The 16,760-nt window shown below is 45.3% G+C and overlaps 1 protein-coding gene across 1 annotated transcript in view; it reads left to right on the top strand.

Annotated features, from left to right (window-relative positions):
* WNK1 (WNK lysine deficient protein kinase 1) overlaps positions 1 to 16,760 on the top strand; it is a 340,445-nt gene that overhangs the window by 313,493 nt on the left and 10,192 nt on the right. The window contains exons 25-28 of the mRNA XM_082253649.1: positions 10,118 to 10,719; positions 11,488 to 11,690; positions 11,857 to 12,039; positions 14,384 to 14,455. Of these exons, the coding sequence (XP_082109775.1) occupies positions 10,118 to 10,719; positions 11,488 to 11,690; positions 11,857 to 12,039; positions 14,384 to 14,455 (1,060 nt within the window). The remainder of the gene's footprint in view (positions 1 to 10,117; positions 10,720 to 11,487; positions 11,691 to 11,856; positions 12,040 to 14,383; positions 14,456 to 16,760) is intronic.

The raw sequence follows: 16,760 nt of genomic DNA, 5'->3' as shown, positions 1-16,760 counted from the left end.
AGCCCAAGCTACGCTCTACTGCTGATCTCACTCCATTTGAAGTCCTGTGTAGACGCCAGACATTTACTGTTCAAAATGAACAAACTGGTGTTAAGCATCTGCTCAACGACTGTTCCTTCCTTAGAGACTGGGAGAGGGAACTTGAACTGGAATTTACCACACCCCAAAGGATCAGTAAATTAACCTTCTTCCATTAGTAACCGAATTCAGGTGTCTTGCCATAAATTCCTCACTAGATGGTGTAGGACACCATCCCATCTAGCGCAGATGTTTCTGAACGTCAGTGGTAGATGCTGGAGGGGTTGTACTCAAGGTTGTACACTTCTCCACATCTGGTGGTCCTGCCCCAAAATTCAGGGTTTTTTTTGGGGCGCAATCACACCCTGGATGAAGAAGCTGTCTCTCAGGCAATTCATCAGCTCCCCACTTCAGTTTCTTTTTCACAGGACCTCTTCATAAAGGCCTTTAAAAGGAGTGTACTCTCCAATTTGCTGAATGCAGCCAAATCCCTTATTCCAAGGTTTTGGAAGCAAATTGCAAGTCCCACCCTTTCTGACTGGAAGAAAGAGGTTGATACTATAATAGAGGCAGAACAATGGGCTTTTGAGGTTCAAGATCAACACGAGAAAAGTAAAGTTAATCTAGTCGGGTGGATGTATTATTCCACAGAGATACTAAATGATTGAATATATGTTCTCTTCTCCAGGGGACTTCTCTTTCCGTACTCGTGTCGGGCTTATGACAGCCCTATACGTGTTCTATATCAGATTAACGATTTGACTTCACCTCTCTCTTACATCTCGCATACCAGAATTTTATTTACTAGGTGGTTTTGTTTTTCTTATCTCCTATTTTCCGTTTCCTTCTTGTGATGCCTTGACAGGCTACAACACCATATCTGTGCATCAGATGTATGAACTTGTAGTACCCATGCTCTTCTGTCAAGTTTGATACATGCCTTTATAATTGTGGGTGTTTTGTTCATTGACGAACACAGCTCCAGATAGACTTGTCAATATTAAAGCTTTTAACATATCCCACCCCCAGGGGGTGGTCCCCTCAGTCAATACCCTCCTACTTCCTGTATCCATACCTCAGTTTCATTGTCTAGCTTGTCAGGAGTAGCTGGATGTCTCTATGCTGGGGCATTTTGTCTCAGCCTTTCTCTTCGTTTTTTTCTCTCTCTTTACTTAGCTGTTACTTTTGTCAGCATTAGTTAGGTCTTCTGATGGATCATGCGGGCTGGGTCTCGGGCTGGCCCCCCTGGTTGCAGGTTGTGGGTCAGTGGCTTCCCAGCCTGCCATCGAGCGTTCAGTCAGGTATTTTTCCTGGCACAGTGAACGACCCATCCCTGTTCGCTGCAGGGATGCTATGGTGAGGTGGCTACCTCACTGGACGCCATGCGGTTTCGCACCGCAGTTCTCCTGCGTCCTGACTGCGACTCTCCCTGTCCCATGTGCAGTGGCTTGATCGCTTGTGCGGGTTCCCCACGCCATTTAGGAGGTAAGTGTATCTGTGTGGGGACCTGTCTGTTTGGGGGGTGTCAGTCTGGGACTGTGTAACCCTGCCTCTGTTCACACTAAAGGACTCCCTATCTGTCTTGGCTGCATTCTGTGGGCTGCAAGGAGGGGGGCTATGCTGCACTGTTTCTGTGTCAGACTGTGTGCTGTTTTTTACTGTGTGACAGGCTGTGTGCTGCGGGGCATGATTGGATCGTGTTATGCACACTTGCAGCGACCGCTGCTGCGGTCCGCCATTGTTTTATTATACTGCACGTGTACTGTGGTTTTCACTGTGTGTGGGGAGCGGCGTTTTGGGCGCCAAGCGCCGCCATTTTGGCGGCGATCGCTCCGGCCTCATGCTAGCACTGCGAGCGGCCATTTTTCTGTAGCCTTCCATAGGCTTTAACAGAGCGCCCTGTGTTGCATCACTTCCTTTTCCCTGGGCGCACTGATCGAGGCAGCAGCAGCGGTGGTCTCTCCAGGTTTTATCCTCTCTATCCATTATCCTTGCCTGAGTTTGTACTTTTCCCTGTGGGGGTCGGCTTTGTGCTGGTGTGTGAGTGCGGTGGGCTGCGCTCGCCACGCTTTTAAAGGGGCAGTTACCCTTTATTCTTCTGCAAACTTTTGGGGGCATGGATTCTCAGGAAAGCAAATTTCCCAATTTGCCAAGGGGCTGCTGTTCCAGGTCTATCCGCTGTTCCCTTTCCAGGGGGGAAACAACACTAATGGTAGGCAGTGTGCCTCAGTCAACTGGCCCTGGATGCAGGGCAATGGTCCCTTCATCCGGAGTCAATCCAGCAGTTGTGCCTTCGTTTGGGGGCACTCCAGACGTGGGCCTGTTGGTATCGCATCTACAGGATGGTGCAGAGGTCGTGGCCCGATCCCGGGACCCTCTGGCGGGTGCAATGGTGGCCTCATGGGTTCTGTCATGGGCAAGAACATTCGCTAGGTTCAACATGTTCAATGCTGAGATGTTTGGCGCGGTCACCTGTGCAAGGCTGACGCCGGCGTCGTCGTGCGAGAGTGTTCGCGGATGGGCCGAGTTCAGTGTCAGCTGCTATCTGCCTTTCCTCCTCTCCTGTTTCTGCCAAGAATCCTTTGCAGGATAGAGGCGGCAAGATTTCAGTCATTCTCGTGGCTCCGGACTTGCCTCGCCGAGCTTGGTATGCCGACCTGGTCAGGCTTGCCGCTGACGCTCCTTGGGTTTTCTTCTCTCCCGGGGCTGATCTCCCATCCGGCTTTATGTTCGGCTTGCGGGCTTGGCTGTTGTAAGCCATGTGTCAAAGGACGGGGGGTTGTCGGCTTCGGTGATTCCCACCCTGTGGGAAGCGTCTTCTATGATGATTTTTTTCATCATATGAGAAAGTCGTGTATTGCGTGGTGTGAGTCTTCTTGGACTTGATCAAAAGTTGGTCTTGAGTACTGTCAAGGGTCAGGTTTCGGCTTTGATCATTTTTATTCAACAGGCCGTTGGCCGCCCGTTCCCTGGTGTGTAACTTTTTCCAGGGGTGCGACACTTGGTTCTTTGGTGCAGTCGGTTCTTCCAGACCCTCCTTTGCGAGTATCGTGGGTATCTCCGGCTTACCTTATTGTAGAAGGTGGCCTTGGTTGCTGTCACTCTGCACATGGGGTGTCAGCACTGGCGACATTGTCCTGTCATTCGCCCTATCTGTTGGTTCATTGGGCCAGGTGGTACTTCGTCCGGATCCGTCCTTCCCTCCGAAGGTGGTTTCTAGTGTTCACTTGCATGGGGCCATTGTGTTGCCATCTTGTGTCCTGAGCACCCTCATACTACAGAATGTGCGCTGCATAATCTGGATGGAGTTCGGCACTCGAGGTGTACTTGGCGACTACTGAGTCTTCCTGTAGTCAGGTTCCCTCTCTGTGCTCACGGATAGCCCAAGGACAGGGCTGCCTGTGTCTGCTGCTATTTCCAGGTGAATCGGACAGTCAGTGGTGCAGTCTTCTTCATTTATGGGTCAGGTCCTACCTTTTCCCGGTTTCTGCGCTTTCTACTTTGGCGCCTAGTGCTTCCTGTGCTTTTTGCCATACAGGCATCTGTGCTTCAGGTTGTAAGACTACCTGGACGTTTGTTCAAACCTTTGCTACGTTTTATAAGGTGGATGTGCTGGCATCTGCAGATGCCTCTTTTCGGCCGCAAAGGTTTTTTGCTGGCTGCTGTTTGGAGGGCTTTTGGCCTTCCTTGAGGGGTGTTTACTGTTTTCAGGTGGGCCTCATCTTTTGTTCTGATGAGTCCTATGTTGCCTGGTTGGCTGTTTTTGGCCATTGGGGACTTGTTCTTTTCTGCTGTTCCCACCCTTCATTTTATGGCACTGCTTTGGGACGTCCCTACTGATATGAATCAGAGAGAACTGCGTCCGTCAATGAACAATAGAGAAAACTGGATTTTTGACATACCGTAAAATCCTTTTCTCTTAAGTTCATTGACGGAACACAGTACCCGCCCCTCTATTTTGAGTTGGGTTGGTGTTACTTTCTGACACTGCTTTGATACAAAACGGACATCCTATGCAGGAAGAGAGACGGTGTACCCTCGGGGACTGCCCATAGGCGTAGCCAGAACTTTTTCCTGCCTAGTTTCCTACTCCTGTAGGGGGCAGTATAACCCTACTGATATGGATCAGAGAGATCTGCGTCAGTCAATGAACTTAAGAGAAAAGGATTTTACGGTAAGCCAAAAATCCAGTTTTCTCTATCGTCCATTGACAGATGCAGCGCTTATACTACTTAGACCATTGGGTTATGCTGCCCCCTGCAGGAGTAATACTAGGCAGGAAAAAAGCAATTCACCAAGCCCACGGGGCTGTCCCTATAGGCATAACCCCACACTCCCTGCTCCAGCAAAACAGTTTCATTGCAAGCAGTGAAAGAAGACACAAAACCATCCCCATATCAGAGGGGCGGGTGCTGCGTCTCTCAATGGACTCAAGAGAAAAGGATTGTACGGTAAGTTCTTACAAAAATCCACTTTTCTCTATTGTCTATTGACAGACATAACTCTCATACTTCTTAGACCATTGGGATGTCCTAAAGCAGTGTAGGCATGAAGGGTGGGAAGAACGCAACCAAAAAAACAGGTAACGTTTGTCCAAAGGCTAAACGTAGCCAACAGGGTAACAAAGCTCAACCAGGAACAGCAGCCCGCAAAACCTTGTGGCCAAAGACTGCATCAGAAGATGCCAACAAATCTACCTTGTAGAATTCTGTAAAAGTATGCACGGATGACCAAGTTGCCGCCCTAGACACTTGACTAACATAGGCCTGAGGATGAAAAGCCCAAGAGGCACTCAGCGCTCTGGTAGAATTCGCTGTCACAGCGAAAGGAGGAACCTGACCCTTCAGTGAATAAGCCTGTACAACCATCTGCCCAATCAATCTGGATAGAGTCGCAGCAGATGCAGCCAAAAACTTTGAGACTTCTCAGTTAGGACAAAAAAAGAGAGCCTGATTTCCTAAAGGACTCCGTAACTGACCGGTAAACCCTGATCGCACGAACCACATCCAGAGAGTGCAAGGCAATTTCCTCGGGATGCTTAGGCTTAGGACCGAGTGAAGGCAAAACAATGTCATCATGTAAATGTAAATCAGACACCACCTTAGGAAAAAGACGGATTAGGTCAGAGAACCCTTTATCTCTGTGAACGACCAAATAAGGCGAATGTCAGGAAAGCGTCACCAACTCAGATAATCTGCGGGCAGAAGTAAAAGCCACCAAAAAGGCAACCTTCCGAAATAACAAAGGCAGAGATAAGTCCCTAATATTCTCAAAAGGAGGCTTTTGAAGAAAAGACAAAACCAAAGTCGAATCCCTTGGAGGAAAGAGGGATCTTCTTGGAGGAGCCATATGATGCACCCCTTGAACAAAGGTGCGAACTAAGGTATAAGCACCCAACGGGCGTTGGAAGTATATCATTAACTGAGAAAATTCTGCACTATAACTGTCGAAATTAATAAAATGGTGAATCAAACATACGTAAATATAAAAAACAAGCAGCTCACACAAACCTATAGAAAAAGTTCATAAAGATCCTATAAAAAATGTGTAGCGCTAAATGATAATGAATATCAAGGAAAATTTTTAAATATGTGCACATAAATTCAAAAACATTTTTGAAAGTGAAAAATCCATATGAAAAGTCCATGAATAGAAGAAAATCCAATGGTGAAAAAAAACTTTGTGCTGTATAGAAGAACCACGAGTCCCAGTATGCAGGTGGAGACGGCGCTCCTCTCACGGCAGAAGAAACAAATAGAAGCCCCCAGTGAAGCAAAGAGACAAAAGGCTTCTTACCAGGTGATCTTGGCTTCCAAACTAATGGAAAATCCAAATACGCAAAAAGGGGTTAAACCCATCAGGTGCAGATAATCGGAGAAGACCTTTAAATTGTACTCGCAGGAAGACACATGGGAGCCACATAGATGTAAAAAGGGAACACAGGGCACATAGCATGATACCGTTTAAAATAAAGGTTATTTATTAAAGGCTATTACACTCACATGTTCGTAGAGACAAGCAGGCATATCTTAACCACTTGCCACCGACCGCACGCTGCAGATGTACGGCGGCAGTCTGGCACTCCCAGGCAAAGTCCCGTACATGTACGGCACTCGCCTGGGAGGAGTTAGGGTGCGATCGTGCGCCGGACCCCCGCTCGTCAGCGGGGAAGCTAGTGCGTGTGACAGGTGGCTCCGATGCCTGCCGGCCACTCGCAATCTCCCATCGCTGACAGAGAAGGACAGACGGCTGATGTAAACACTGACGTCCGTACTTCTCCCTGAAGTGATCGCAGATGTCATGTGATCCTGCTATATAGGATCACATGTCTCTGTGATGACTTCACAAGCCACGCCCCTAGGGTCACATTTAACCCCTTGATCATCCATACTGTTAACCCCTTCCCTGCCAGTGTAATTTTTACAGTAACAGTGCATATTTTTAGCACTGATTACTGTAGTAATGTCACTGGTACCCCCAAAAGTGTCTGTCAGTTGGGGGTCCGATTTGTCCGCCGCAATTTTGCAGTCCCGCAAAAAATCGCAGATCGCCACCATTACTAGTAAAAAAAAAAAGAAATAAATATATATATATATATATATATATATATATATATATATATATATATATATATATATATATATATATATATAGACATTAAATCTTTCCCGTAGTTAGTAAACACAAAACCAATCAAGAACCGCTTATTGCGATTTTCTTTTTTTACCAAAAATATGTAGCAGAAAACAAATTGGCCTAAAATGTTAAATTTTGATTTTTACTTTTTACTTTTTTTTTTTTTTGAGAAATTCATATAAAAGAATGTGAAAAATATTATTTTTTTCAAAATTGTCGCTCTTTTTTTGTTTAATGCGCAAAAAAATCGCACAGGTGATCAAATACCACCAAAAGAAAGCTCTATTTGTGCGAAAAAAAAGGATGTTAATTTCGTTTGGGTACAGCGTCGCACGACCGCGCAATTGTCCGGTAAAATCCTCTGGTCTGAAAGTGGTTAAATACACGGTGGTGACAAAACACAGGCTGCAGCATTCAATCGTATAAAAGTATATGTTGGAAGTATATCGCCAAGGCCAACACGTTTCCCTTGATCATGCCCAAGGCCAACCATTGCTCAACTCCTTTCTGCAAGAAAGCCTTCAATAGGCAGACACAAACTGTTTTGCTGGAGCAGGGAGTGTGGGGTTATGCCTATAGGAACAGCCCCGTGGGCATGGGGAATTGCTTTTTTCCTGCCTAGTACTACTCCTGCAGGGGGCAGCATAACTCAAATGGTCTAAGAAGTATAAGAGCTGTGTCTGTCAGTGGACGATAGAGAAAAAGGATTTTACGGTAAGACAAAAATCCAGTTTTTTCAGGTGGGCTCCAGTTGTTCTCAGTTGAGCTCCATGTTGCCTAGTTGGCTATGTTTAGCCTTGGGGAAGTTTGTTCTGCTGTTCCCACCCCTCATGTTTGACACTGCTTTGGGACGTCCCTATGGTCATGAAGATAAAGAGCTGTGTCCGTCAATGAACGAAAGAGAAAATGGAATTTTTGACTTACCGTAAAATCCATCTCTCTGATCATTGACGGACACAGCACCTGCTCTTTTTTTTTTTTTCTTCTGACACTGCTTGTTGTGAAACTGAATACCTATAGCAGGAAGTGGGAGTATACCCCCAAAGACTTCCCCATAAGCATGCTCAAGCTTTTCTCTGCCTAGTGTCCCATGCCTGTAGGGGGCAGTATAACCCTACGGTCATTTGTTATCCCTGAAAATCTAAATTTGAATGCATGAATATATATAAATGCGCCCCCTTTTCTAATGTTATGCTGACTAACCTGTGTAGGAAGAAAGTCTGTATGCTTACAGATTTTCAGGCTGTTCCAGTTGTCATGTGATCTGACTCCCTTGTGTAAGCCTATGGTGGCTGCAGGGGAGAGGAGATGGTGTCAACAACAGATGGGCCATAGTAGGCCTATAAGTGACGTCACCACCACTTCCAGACGTTTCCAAACACTGTCTCCTCTCCCTTTAAGCCAATGCTGGCTGACACGGAAGATCATGTGACTGGGCCACAACAGGCTGAAAATAGATAAATATACAGGTCTTTAATACACAGGTTAGTCAGAATAGGTCTTAGGAGGGACCGTTTTAGGATTAGTTGGGTATATCCCAGAGTTCTACCTTAACCACTTGCCGCCGAATACTTACCTAGTTTTTTTTTTACTTTCTGCTATAGAACATTCCCAATAAAAAAAAATAATTAAAAATCTAATTTTTTCATCATTTTTGCCAATTTGTATTCTGCCACATATTTGTGGTAAAAAATTCCTAATAAGTGTATATTGGTTTGCACAAAAGTTATTACATCTACACCCTAGGGAAATGTTTGTCATTTTTATTTATTTTATTTATTTTTCTAGTAATGGCGGCAATCACCAATTTTTAACGGGACTGCGACATTGCGGCGAACAGATCAGACACCTGACCTTTTTGGGGGGAACAGTGACATTACTACAATAATCAGTGCAACAAAATGCACTGTTACTGTACTGATGACAGGGGGGGTGGGGGGTTAACACCAGGGGCGAGCAAAGGGTTAAATGTGTCCCTAGGGGGTGCTTTCTAACTGTGGGGGGGGGGGTATATATACTGAATAAACACATGGACCTGTGTTCCTAAATAAAATGTGTTCATTACTGTCAGAACGGCGGTCTGCCATGTTTACAACAGCAGACCACCATTCTATCTTCACAGGGAGCTATCGCAGGTGCCCCGTGGCAATCGCAGCTGCTGGACCCGCTGATTGGCTCTCCTGTGGCAAATGGGTGCGCTCCCATGAAGCGACGTACAGTTACGTTGTCTCGCAGGACAGAGCCAACCTGCCGCAGTATATGTACTGCTGGCAGTCGGCAAGTGGTACACAAGAAAAGTGGCCGCACACCAAACAATGGCTTCACGATGAAAGGCTTTATTGAAAAATAGGATGCAAGGTACAGCAAATGGATGGTAAGATGCGTTTCACATGACCCACAGCGTGCTTGTTCACTACAACAAATGCAACAGAAAATCCAACTTAAGTGTTTTTTGTTTGTTATACAATTTTGTAAATAAGTTTTTTCCTGCACTGATGAGGAGGCACCGACTGGGAGGCACTGATAGGTAGCACTGACATGCAGCACTGATGGGTGGCACTGATCGGCACTAATGGGCACTGATAGGCGGCAATGATGGGCACTGGCGGGCAGCACTGATGGGGAGGGCATCCCTGGTGGCCATGGTGGGCATCCCTAGGGTCATGGGTGGGCATCCCTGGTGGTTCTAGTGGCACACCCCACCAAGGGTCTGCACTGGTAATTAATGCTCTGATTAACAGTGCAGACCCCCCGTCAGGAGAGCCGTAGATCGGCTCTCCTCTACTCGTGCCTGTCAGGCACGAACTGAGGAAAGCCGATCAATGGAACTTCCTATTTACTATGTGAGCATCTGTGATTGGACACAGCTGGTCACATGGTAAAGAGCCTACGATGAGCGCTTTATGCTGCCGCCGTCATATGACGTCCAGTTAGGATAATGCAACCACCTTCCTGCCGTCATTTGCCTATAGGGCAGGGACGGGAAGCGGTTAAACTGCCCTGGGCTCACGCAGGAATGCTGCTGAAAATAGCACAATGTCCGTACATAGAGTAAGGCTTTACGTTTCTTCTGTAGAAACAGAATAGATCACAATAAGGCTCCATTCACACGTGAGCGTATCGTTTTCTGGCTTTTTTTTCTGGCTTTTTTTTTTTTCAGGCATTTTTTGCAGGTGTTTGGAGGCAGACATTGACATCTAACAAAAACGCTTGTAATCTTCCAAAAAAGCTCATGTACTTTTTTGAGCTTCAGGCATTTTGCTTCAGGTGACAAAACGCTCATATGTGAACAGGGGCCATTGAAATGAATGGGATTTTGCTTGTTGGGTGTTTTGAGACTTCAGAGATGAGTTTTACGAGCCAAAATAAACTCAGGTGTGAACAGGACCGAATATGCTGATACTGGAGTTTGGGTGTGTATAAAGCAAGAAGGCAATATTCTCATATTTCTCTTTTCCTGTAGGTGTCTGTAGCTGTAGATGACGTCCTGAAGCGGAGTGAGGAGCCAAGACTGCCACGGCGGGAAGTTTCATCCACCTCATCCACCAGCACTTCTTCTTCTTCTTCTATGTCGTGTAGCAGCCCAGAGAGTACACTGGTGAAGCCAAGGCTCAGTGCATCAGGGTCCTTAGACATAGTGGATGGTATAGGATCAGTCCAGGTTCCCACACACAGCCTCTCCCCAAAACAGTCTGTACAGGTGGGCCGGTTTCAGGTTACCACCTCCATCACTGATAGAGTAGGCCGCTTTTCAGTATCTCGTGCACAGGATGAGCTATCATCGGGCCACACAGAGACAGAGCAGCCACGAGCTTCTTCCCCAAAGACACAACTCCATCTCAATGGACCATCTTTCCAACCCGAATCATCAGCCACCCTGAGCGATCCACCCAAAGGAGTTAATGATGACAGCCTAGGGAGCCCTGTTATGCCCCACTCTCTGGGTTCAAAGGCCAGCTTGCATAGTCTTAGCAACTCCTTTAATTCCTCCTACATGAGCAGCGACAATGAATCAGATATAGAAGATGAGGAGCTAAAGAAGGAGCTTCGGAGGCTGCGGGACAAGTGAGTGACCACTCTTTTAATGTTTTTTTACTGAGTGTTTTTTTTTTTTTTTTTTTTTTTTAATGTGTTATGTTCAGGGCTATAGTTCTGCTTACTCTTTTCAAAATGTTTTCCTCTTATGCGCACCATCTTGTTAAATGCCCCATATTTAGTCACTTACCTTTTTCTAGTAATGATTGGGTCTTTGGTGATAACGAGACTACACAAGGCCTGTCATGCTTACCAGGTTGATTATAAGACAAGAGGGTTTTCAGTTTATTTCAGGTAAATGCGTTTCAGGTGCATCAAAACAAAATCGGTTGCAGCTCTGCATAGAAACCAGTTTGCAGGCTTTTTTTTAAAGCTTAATTGAACAATCTGAAGTTCAAAGCCGATTGGCTACCATGCACAGCTGCACCAGATTTTGCACTCTCCAGTTTTAGTAAATCAACCCCAATAAGTGCAAAGTCATACAGTTTTTGTTCAGCTGCACCTTGACTAGAAAACCAGTTGTTTTCAGCCACACTCTGACTAGTAAAGCCTGTCCTCCGCCATCATGCTGAAAGGTAAAGGACCCATATTTGCCAACATGCCCCTTGCTGTGTCAGAACTAGGGCTTTAAAGAAGAAACGGCCAAGCTGTCATATTCTTAATTGAGAAAGGCTTTGGTAATTGACCTGCACATATTTACCACTATTTATACATGTGGGTGTGTTTTTTATTTTTTTATTTATTATGTGGTATGGAAAATCTGTGCATCATCTACATGGTTTGTTTGCTCTCCCACAGGCACCTGAAGGAGATCCATGATTTACACAGTCGCCAGAAGCAGGAGATTGAGCAACTATACACAACATTAGGCAAAGTCCCTCCTGCTGTAATAATCCCTCCCGCAGCGCCCCTTTCAGGTCGAAGGAGGAGACCCACCAAGGGGAAAGGCAGCAAGTCCAGTAGGGGGAGCTCTTTTGGGAACCGAAGTCCTCAGCTCTCAGGTACCTAAGAGAAGCAAGTCTATATTACATATAATGTATTTTTCATTACAGACAGGGAAGGTAGTGAGTGCCTTGGAAGCCACTAACTCAGAGGCCAACCCACTGAAAATATAGCGCTCCTCCCATAATCCTCTCTGGCTCATCTGTTCTATTCTTTTACCTGTAGGTGACCTGTCCACACAGAGCGCTCCTGCCACCATTCCCCCCCAGCAGAACCTTCTCCTTCCCCCTACTAGTGTGCCGGACCCCGGACACCAACTGAAACCCTCACCCTCCAGTGACATCCTCTGCTCTGCCTTCACCAGTGACGCTGCCCTCTCTGTGCCCAGTTTATCCGCCCAGGGACAAGGTAAACCCAAAAGGCACACCCTGGGAACATTTACCTTTCTAAAACTAACTGGGAATACTGTCGCCTTCCCATTTTTTAAAGGTGCTAGTGGGAGGCTCCTCTGACACATGTATTCTCCTTGTCTTAGCAGTGCAGGATTGTCCTCTAAATACAGCTCATGACTTATCAGAAAGCACAGGAGGTTATTTCCCTAGTTTAAATAATGGGTTGAACTATGCATATTTCTATTGGTCAAAAGTGGCAATTGTGAATTCAAAACAGTTGGCTTTAGAGTCAATTTAAAACCTAAATAGGCATTTATTTATCTGGCCACCCAGAAGCCTTGGATTGTAGCCCAGATACTATATATAAATACGCTCCCCGGCCACTTTATTAGGTACACCTTGCTAGTACCGGGTTGGGCCCCTTTTTGCCTTCAGGACTGTCTTCATTTTTCGTGACATAGTTTCAACAAAGTGTTGGCAACATTCCTCAGAGATTTTGGTCCATATGGACATGATGGCATCACGCAGTTGCTGCAGATTTGTCAGTTGCACATCAATGCGAATTTGACTCTCCCATTCCACCACCTCACAAAGTTGCTCTATTGTAACGAGATCTAGTGACTGTGGAGGCCATTGGAGTACAGTGATCTCATTGTCATGTTCAAGAAACCAGTGGCGAGATGATTTGTGCTATGTGACATGGTGCATTATCCTGCTCAAAGTAACCATCAGTAGATGGGTACACTGTAGTCATAAAGGGATGGACATGGTCAGCAACAATACACAGGTAGGCTGTGGTTTTTAAACGATACTCAGTACTAAGGGGCCCAAAGTGTGCCAAGAAAGTATCCCGCACACCATTACACCACCAGCCTGAACCGTTGATACAAGGCAGGATGGATCCATGCATTTATGTTGTTTATGCCAAATTTTGACCTTACCATCTAAATGTCACTGCTGAAATTGACTCTAGTGGTTATTTAAGTTACTGCTGCCTTTCTATCATCTCAAACCATTCTGCCCATTCTCCTCTGACATCAACAAGGCTTTTTCGTCCACAACTGTCGCTCACTGGATATTTTCGAACCATTCTCTGTAAACCCTAGAAATGGTTGTGTGTGAAAATCCCAATAGCTCAGCAGATTTTGAAATACTCAGATCAGCCGGTCTGGTACCAACAATCACGCCACATTCAAAGTCACTTAAATCCCCTTTCTTCCCCATTCTGATGCTCAGTTTGAACGTCAGCAAGTCTTCAGCTCATCTTAATGCCTAAGGCTCGGTTCACACTTATGCGATGCGGGAAGGCTGCGAATTTGCAGCCTGTTCCCGCATTGCAAACACACCCTTGGCAGTTCACACTGCCATATGCGATACGCTGGGGGTGTCAATGTAATCTTAACGACACCCCCAGTTTGATCGCATATCGCAGTGCGATCTTACAGTTCGCACAGGATCGGATCGCACAAGTGTGAACCACTGTGCGATCCGATCCTGATGCGGCTCAAAAAAAGGGTCATGTGCGAGTTTACTGCGGGTGCAGTGCGAATTTAGCCATACAAAGTGTATGGCTGAATTCGCACCGCACACCCGATCGCATATAATGAAGGAGCAGTGCGCTCCGATATTATATGCGATTGCCGCAGCCGCACATATGTGAACCGGCACTAAATGCATTGAGTTGCTGCCATGTGATAGGCTGATTAGCAATTAGTGTTACCAAGCAATTAAACAGGTGTACCTAATAAAGTGGCCAGTGAGTGTATATTTATGTAATGGCACAGAGCTGCTGGTTTATAGCACATAAATAGCCTAAATCTAGAGCCTTCTATTCAACTGTCCATTTAGAGATGCTGGTTTATAGCCCTGTTGCTGTGTGTGTGTGTATTAAATAAAGATATATGTACACACGAACACACATATAACTGCCAACTGTACATCTGGAGTTGCTGGATTGTAACAGACACAGCCTGAATATAATAACCATTTATCCAATTGTACAGCCATAGCTTCTGGCTTATAGCATAGATGCAGTCTAAATATAGAGCCAATTATCCTGCTAAGGGCGTGGACTGGTATGTCTTTCGGGTTGCCTGCAATTTGCCAAAAAAGGGTTTAAAAAGTAGTTCAGCCATTGTAATTTGTGAATTTGATGTTTGACTTCTGGTTTCTCTCACTGTCCTCTGCACTGCTTTGTGTTGGCACTTAAAATGCTGGACAGAGCAGCACAGATTGAACTCCACTCCAAACACTCTTATCCAAAGATTCCCTTTTACATGTGCTGTCTTGTGATTTGTGACCTGTCTTTGCAGCGTCTGTCTCTGTCCTCTTGTCTTTGTTTTATTCCATCTCCACCACAGGCTGGGCCAAGTTTAACTGTGCATCAGAGCGGGTCTCCTTCAAAGTGGCCGGCAGGAGGACGCGATTTCTGAGTACGCCCTGCTTGGCTCTTTGTGTGTAACTCTTTACTCCTTCCTTGTCTCTTTTTCTCTTTCCCCTCTCCCTCCTACCCCTTTCCTGGCATGCATGCACCCCGTTCGCCATGAGCTGCAGATCTGCTTCCTGCTAAGACAGGAGAGGAACAGTGCGGATTCGGGCTAGTTAATGCACTTTTCATAGGTCACATACGGTTATTTTGAACTGTTTTGTTTGCTGTTTTTTGGGGTTTTTTTACGCTTCTGCTAATTTTTCTAATAAATAAGGAAGATCCAAAATATATTTTAAATGTATTATAGTTCTGAATGTTGGCATGCAACAGATTTTTCTTCCCTTCCCTTGTGGCAGAAATGAGAGCGGTCATCTTCAGTCTTCCACTTTGGTATAGCCATGAATGGTCACTGTATAGAGCAGGTGTATAAGTCGTTTCATCTATAACACTGGTCTGTATAAAGCATTTTACTACAACTTATCAGGAGAGCAAACATAGCCATCCTCTAAAAGTATCTGAGCTGTGTTAGAGTGGAAAATATAAAGGAAACTTGTCCTGAAAAAGATTGGGGCTACCATTAATGTTCTTTTCTCAAATGCTCTGGTAATTTTGATTGGTCTGAGTGGTCAAATGCCAGCATGTGACCAATCGGAATCGCTCTGATCCTTCCTGAAAATCTGAAAGGAAGAAGGGGAAGGTGAGCAGGACTTTCATAAATCCAGACTGCTGCACCAGCTGTGTGGGCAGTGACCACTTACCCGCTGAAGTAAGTGCAGCCAAGTGTAACCTTTTCACTTTTTGTGAAAAGCTAAACTTAAACTTTACATTTTTTCCTCAAATGCCAATAAGTCTGGTTAAATCTTGTTTGTGTGAACCCAATACCTTTGCATACACCTGATATTGTGTGTGGGACCCAGCAGGTTCTTCCAATACAGGCTGCCTGCAAAAAAACTACAGGTGGTGGGCCAGTAGAAGACCAGTGACCCAGCACAAGCGGAGAGAAGCAAAGTGCTAGATTACTGCATAGTTCTGAATGAAATATGCCAGAGTTCATGTAAAAATGGTTCTTGTATTTCCAAAATATATGCTTAGTCCAAAATTCAGCCTAAATCTAGTTTATGCAGATCACACAGACACTAAGTTAGACCTTGATTGCACATGGCAAATCCCTTTTAAATTCTCTCCTGTTCTCTCCTCTGACAGGTTCTGCTGCAGCTTACACTACAAGCTTCTATAACCTAACATACAGATCCCATAATCCGCTGAATACAGAGAGGTTTTCTTCCTCCTCTGCATGTTAACATTCTGTCCTACGTTTTTGTAAAGCCTTTTGATAATACTGATACAGTGATGAGTGCCGTCATTTGGTTTATTAAATGACGCGTGATTTTTAGCTTAATAATAAACACAGTGAAATCAGTATCCGTATTGCTAATTCTAGGGACTTTGGTAACAATTTCTATCACAACATCACTTGCTGGGTCGCTGTATAGTGTTGGCGGAAATCTGATGAGCTCCAGGTAGTTGGTTTTTTTTTTTTTTCCATAGTTACATTGGTCTAGCTTGGGCCAAGGTAAGTATGTATATTCAATTTTTGGCCGATTCCTGTGGAAGTGAAGAATCACTGTAGAAGCTGCCACTACTACAGTGCTCCTCACTGTCTTCCGGGTCCAGTGCCAAGCACCTGTCCCATTGCATACTGAACATGAGATTGCTTGCTTGGGAAAGGGCGTCATCCAGAAGATACCTTGCGTCTTTTCTTAATGATTACAAAGTGTTTTCTGTTTGGACTAGGAGGAGAGAGGCAGGGGGGTGACTTCACAATCTCCACTGTATTTACTGAGAAATTGAGCTGCAGCTACTACCATAGTTATTTGCTTCCTCAAGGATCAGCCAGGTTTCAAATATATATACTTACATTGGTCCAAGCTGTATAAATGTAGTTTGTATGCAAAAAAAATCCAGATGAGGAGTTCAACTTTAATAAAGATAATATAAATACGTATCTATATTTCTCTAGCGCTCATCGACAGACGTAGTCCTCGGTGATACACCACCTTCGGGTTATGTTACCTCCGCAGGAGCAGGACTAGACAGGAAATTAAAAAGCTCTGGCCACACCCTAGGGGCAGTCCCAGAGGGTATATCCTCTCTCTCTCTGCCTCAGCAAATCAGTTATTTTCTGTCTAGTTAGGAGTAAGGACCTAGACACCTTGCTGGGATCTTGGGTCCTGGCAAGAATTTTTTCTTAAAGGATTTTTTTTAGACAGCTTTTTTCTCCAGTGTTCCTGTGAGATCTTCAAGCAAGA

Source organism: Pelophylax lessonae, assembly GCF_965119305.1.
Source record: "Pelophylax lessonae genome assembly, chromosome: 4".
NCBI classification, from domain to species: domain Eukaryota; kingdom Metazoa; phylum Chordata; class Amphibia; order Anura; family Ranidae; genus Pelophylax; species Pelophylax lessonae.
This window is presented reverse-complemented; position numbering and strand designations above follow the sequence as displayed.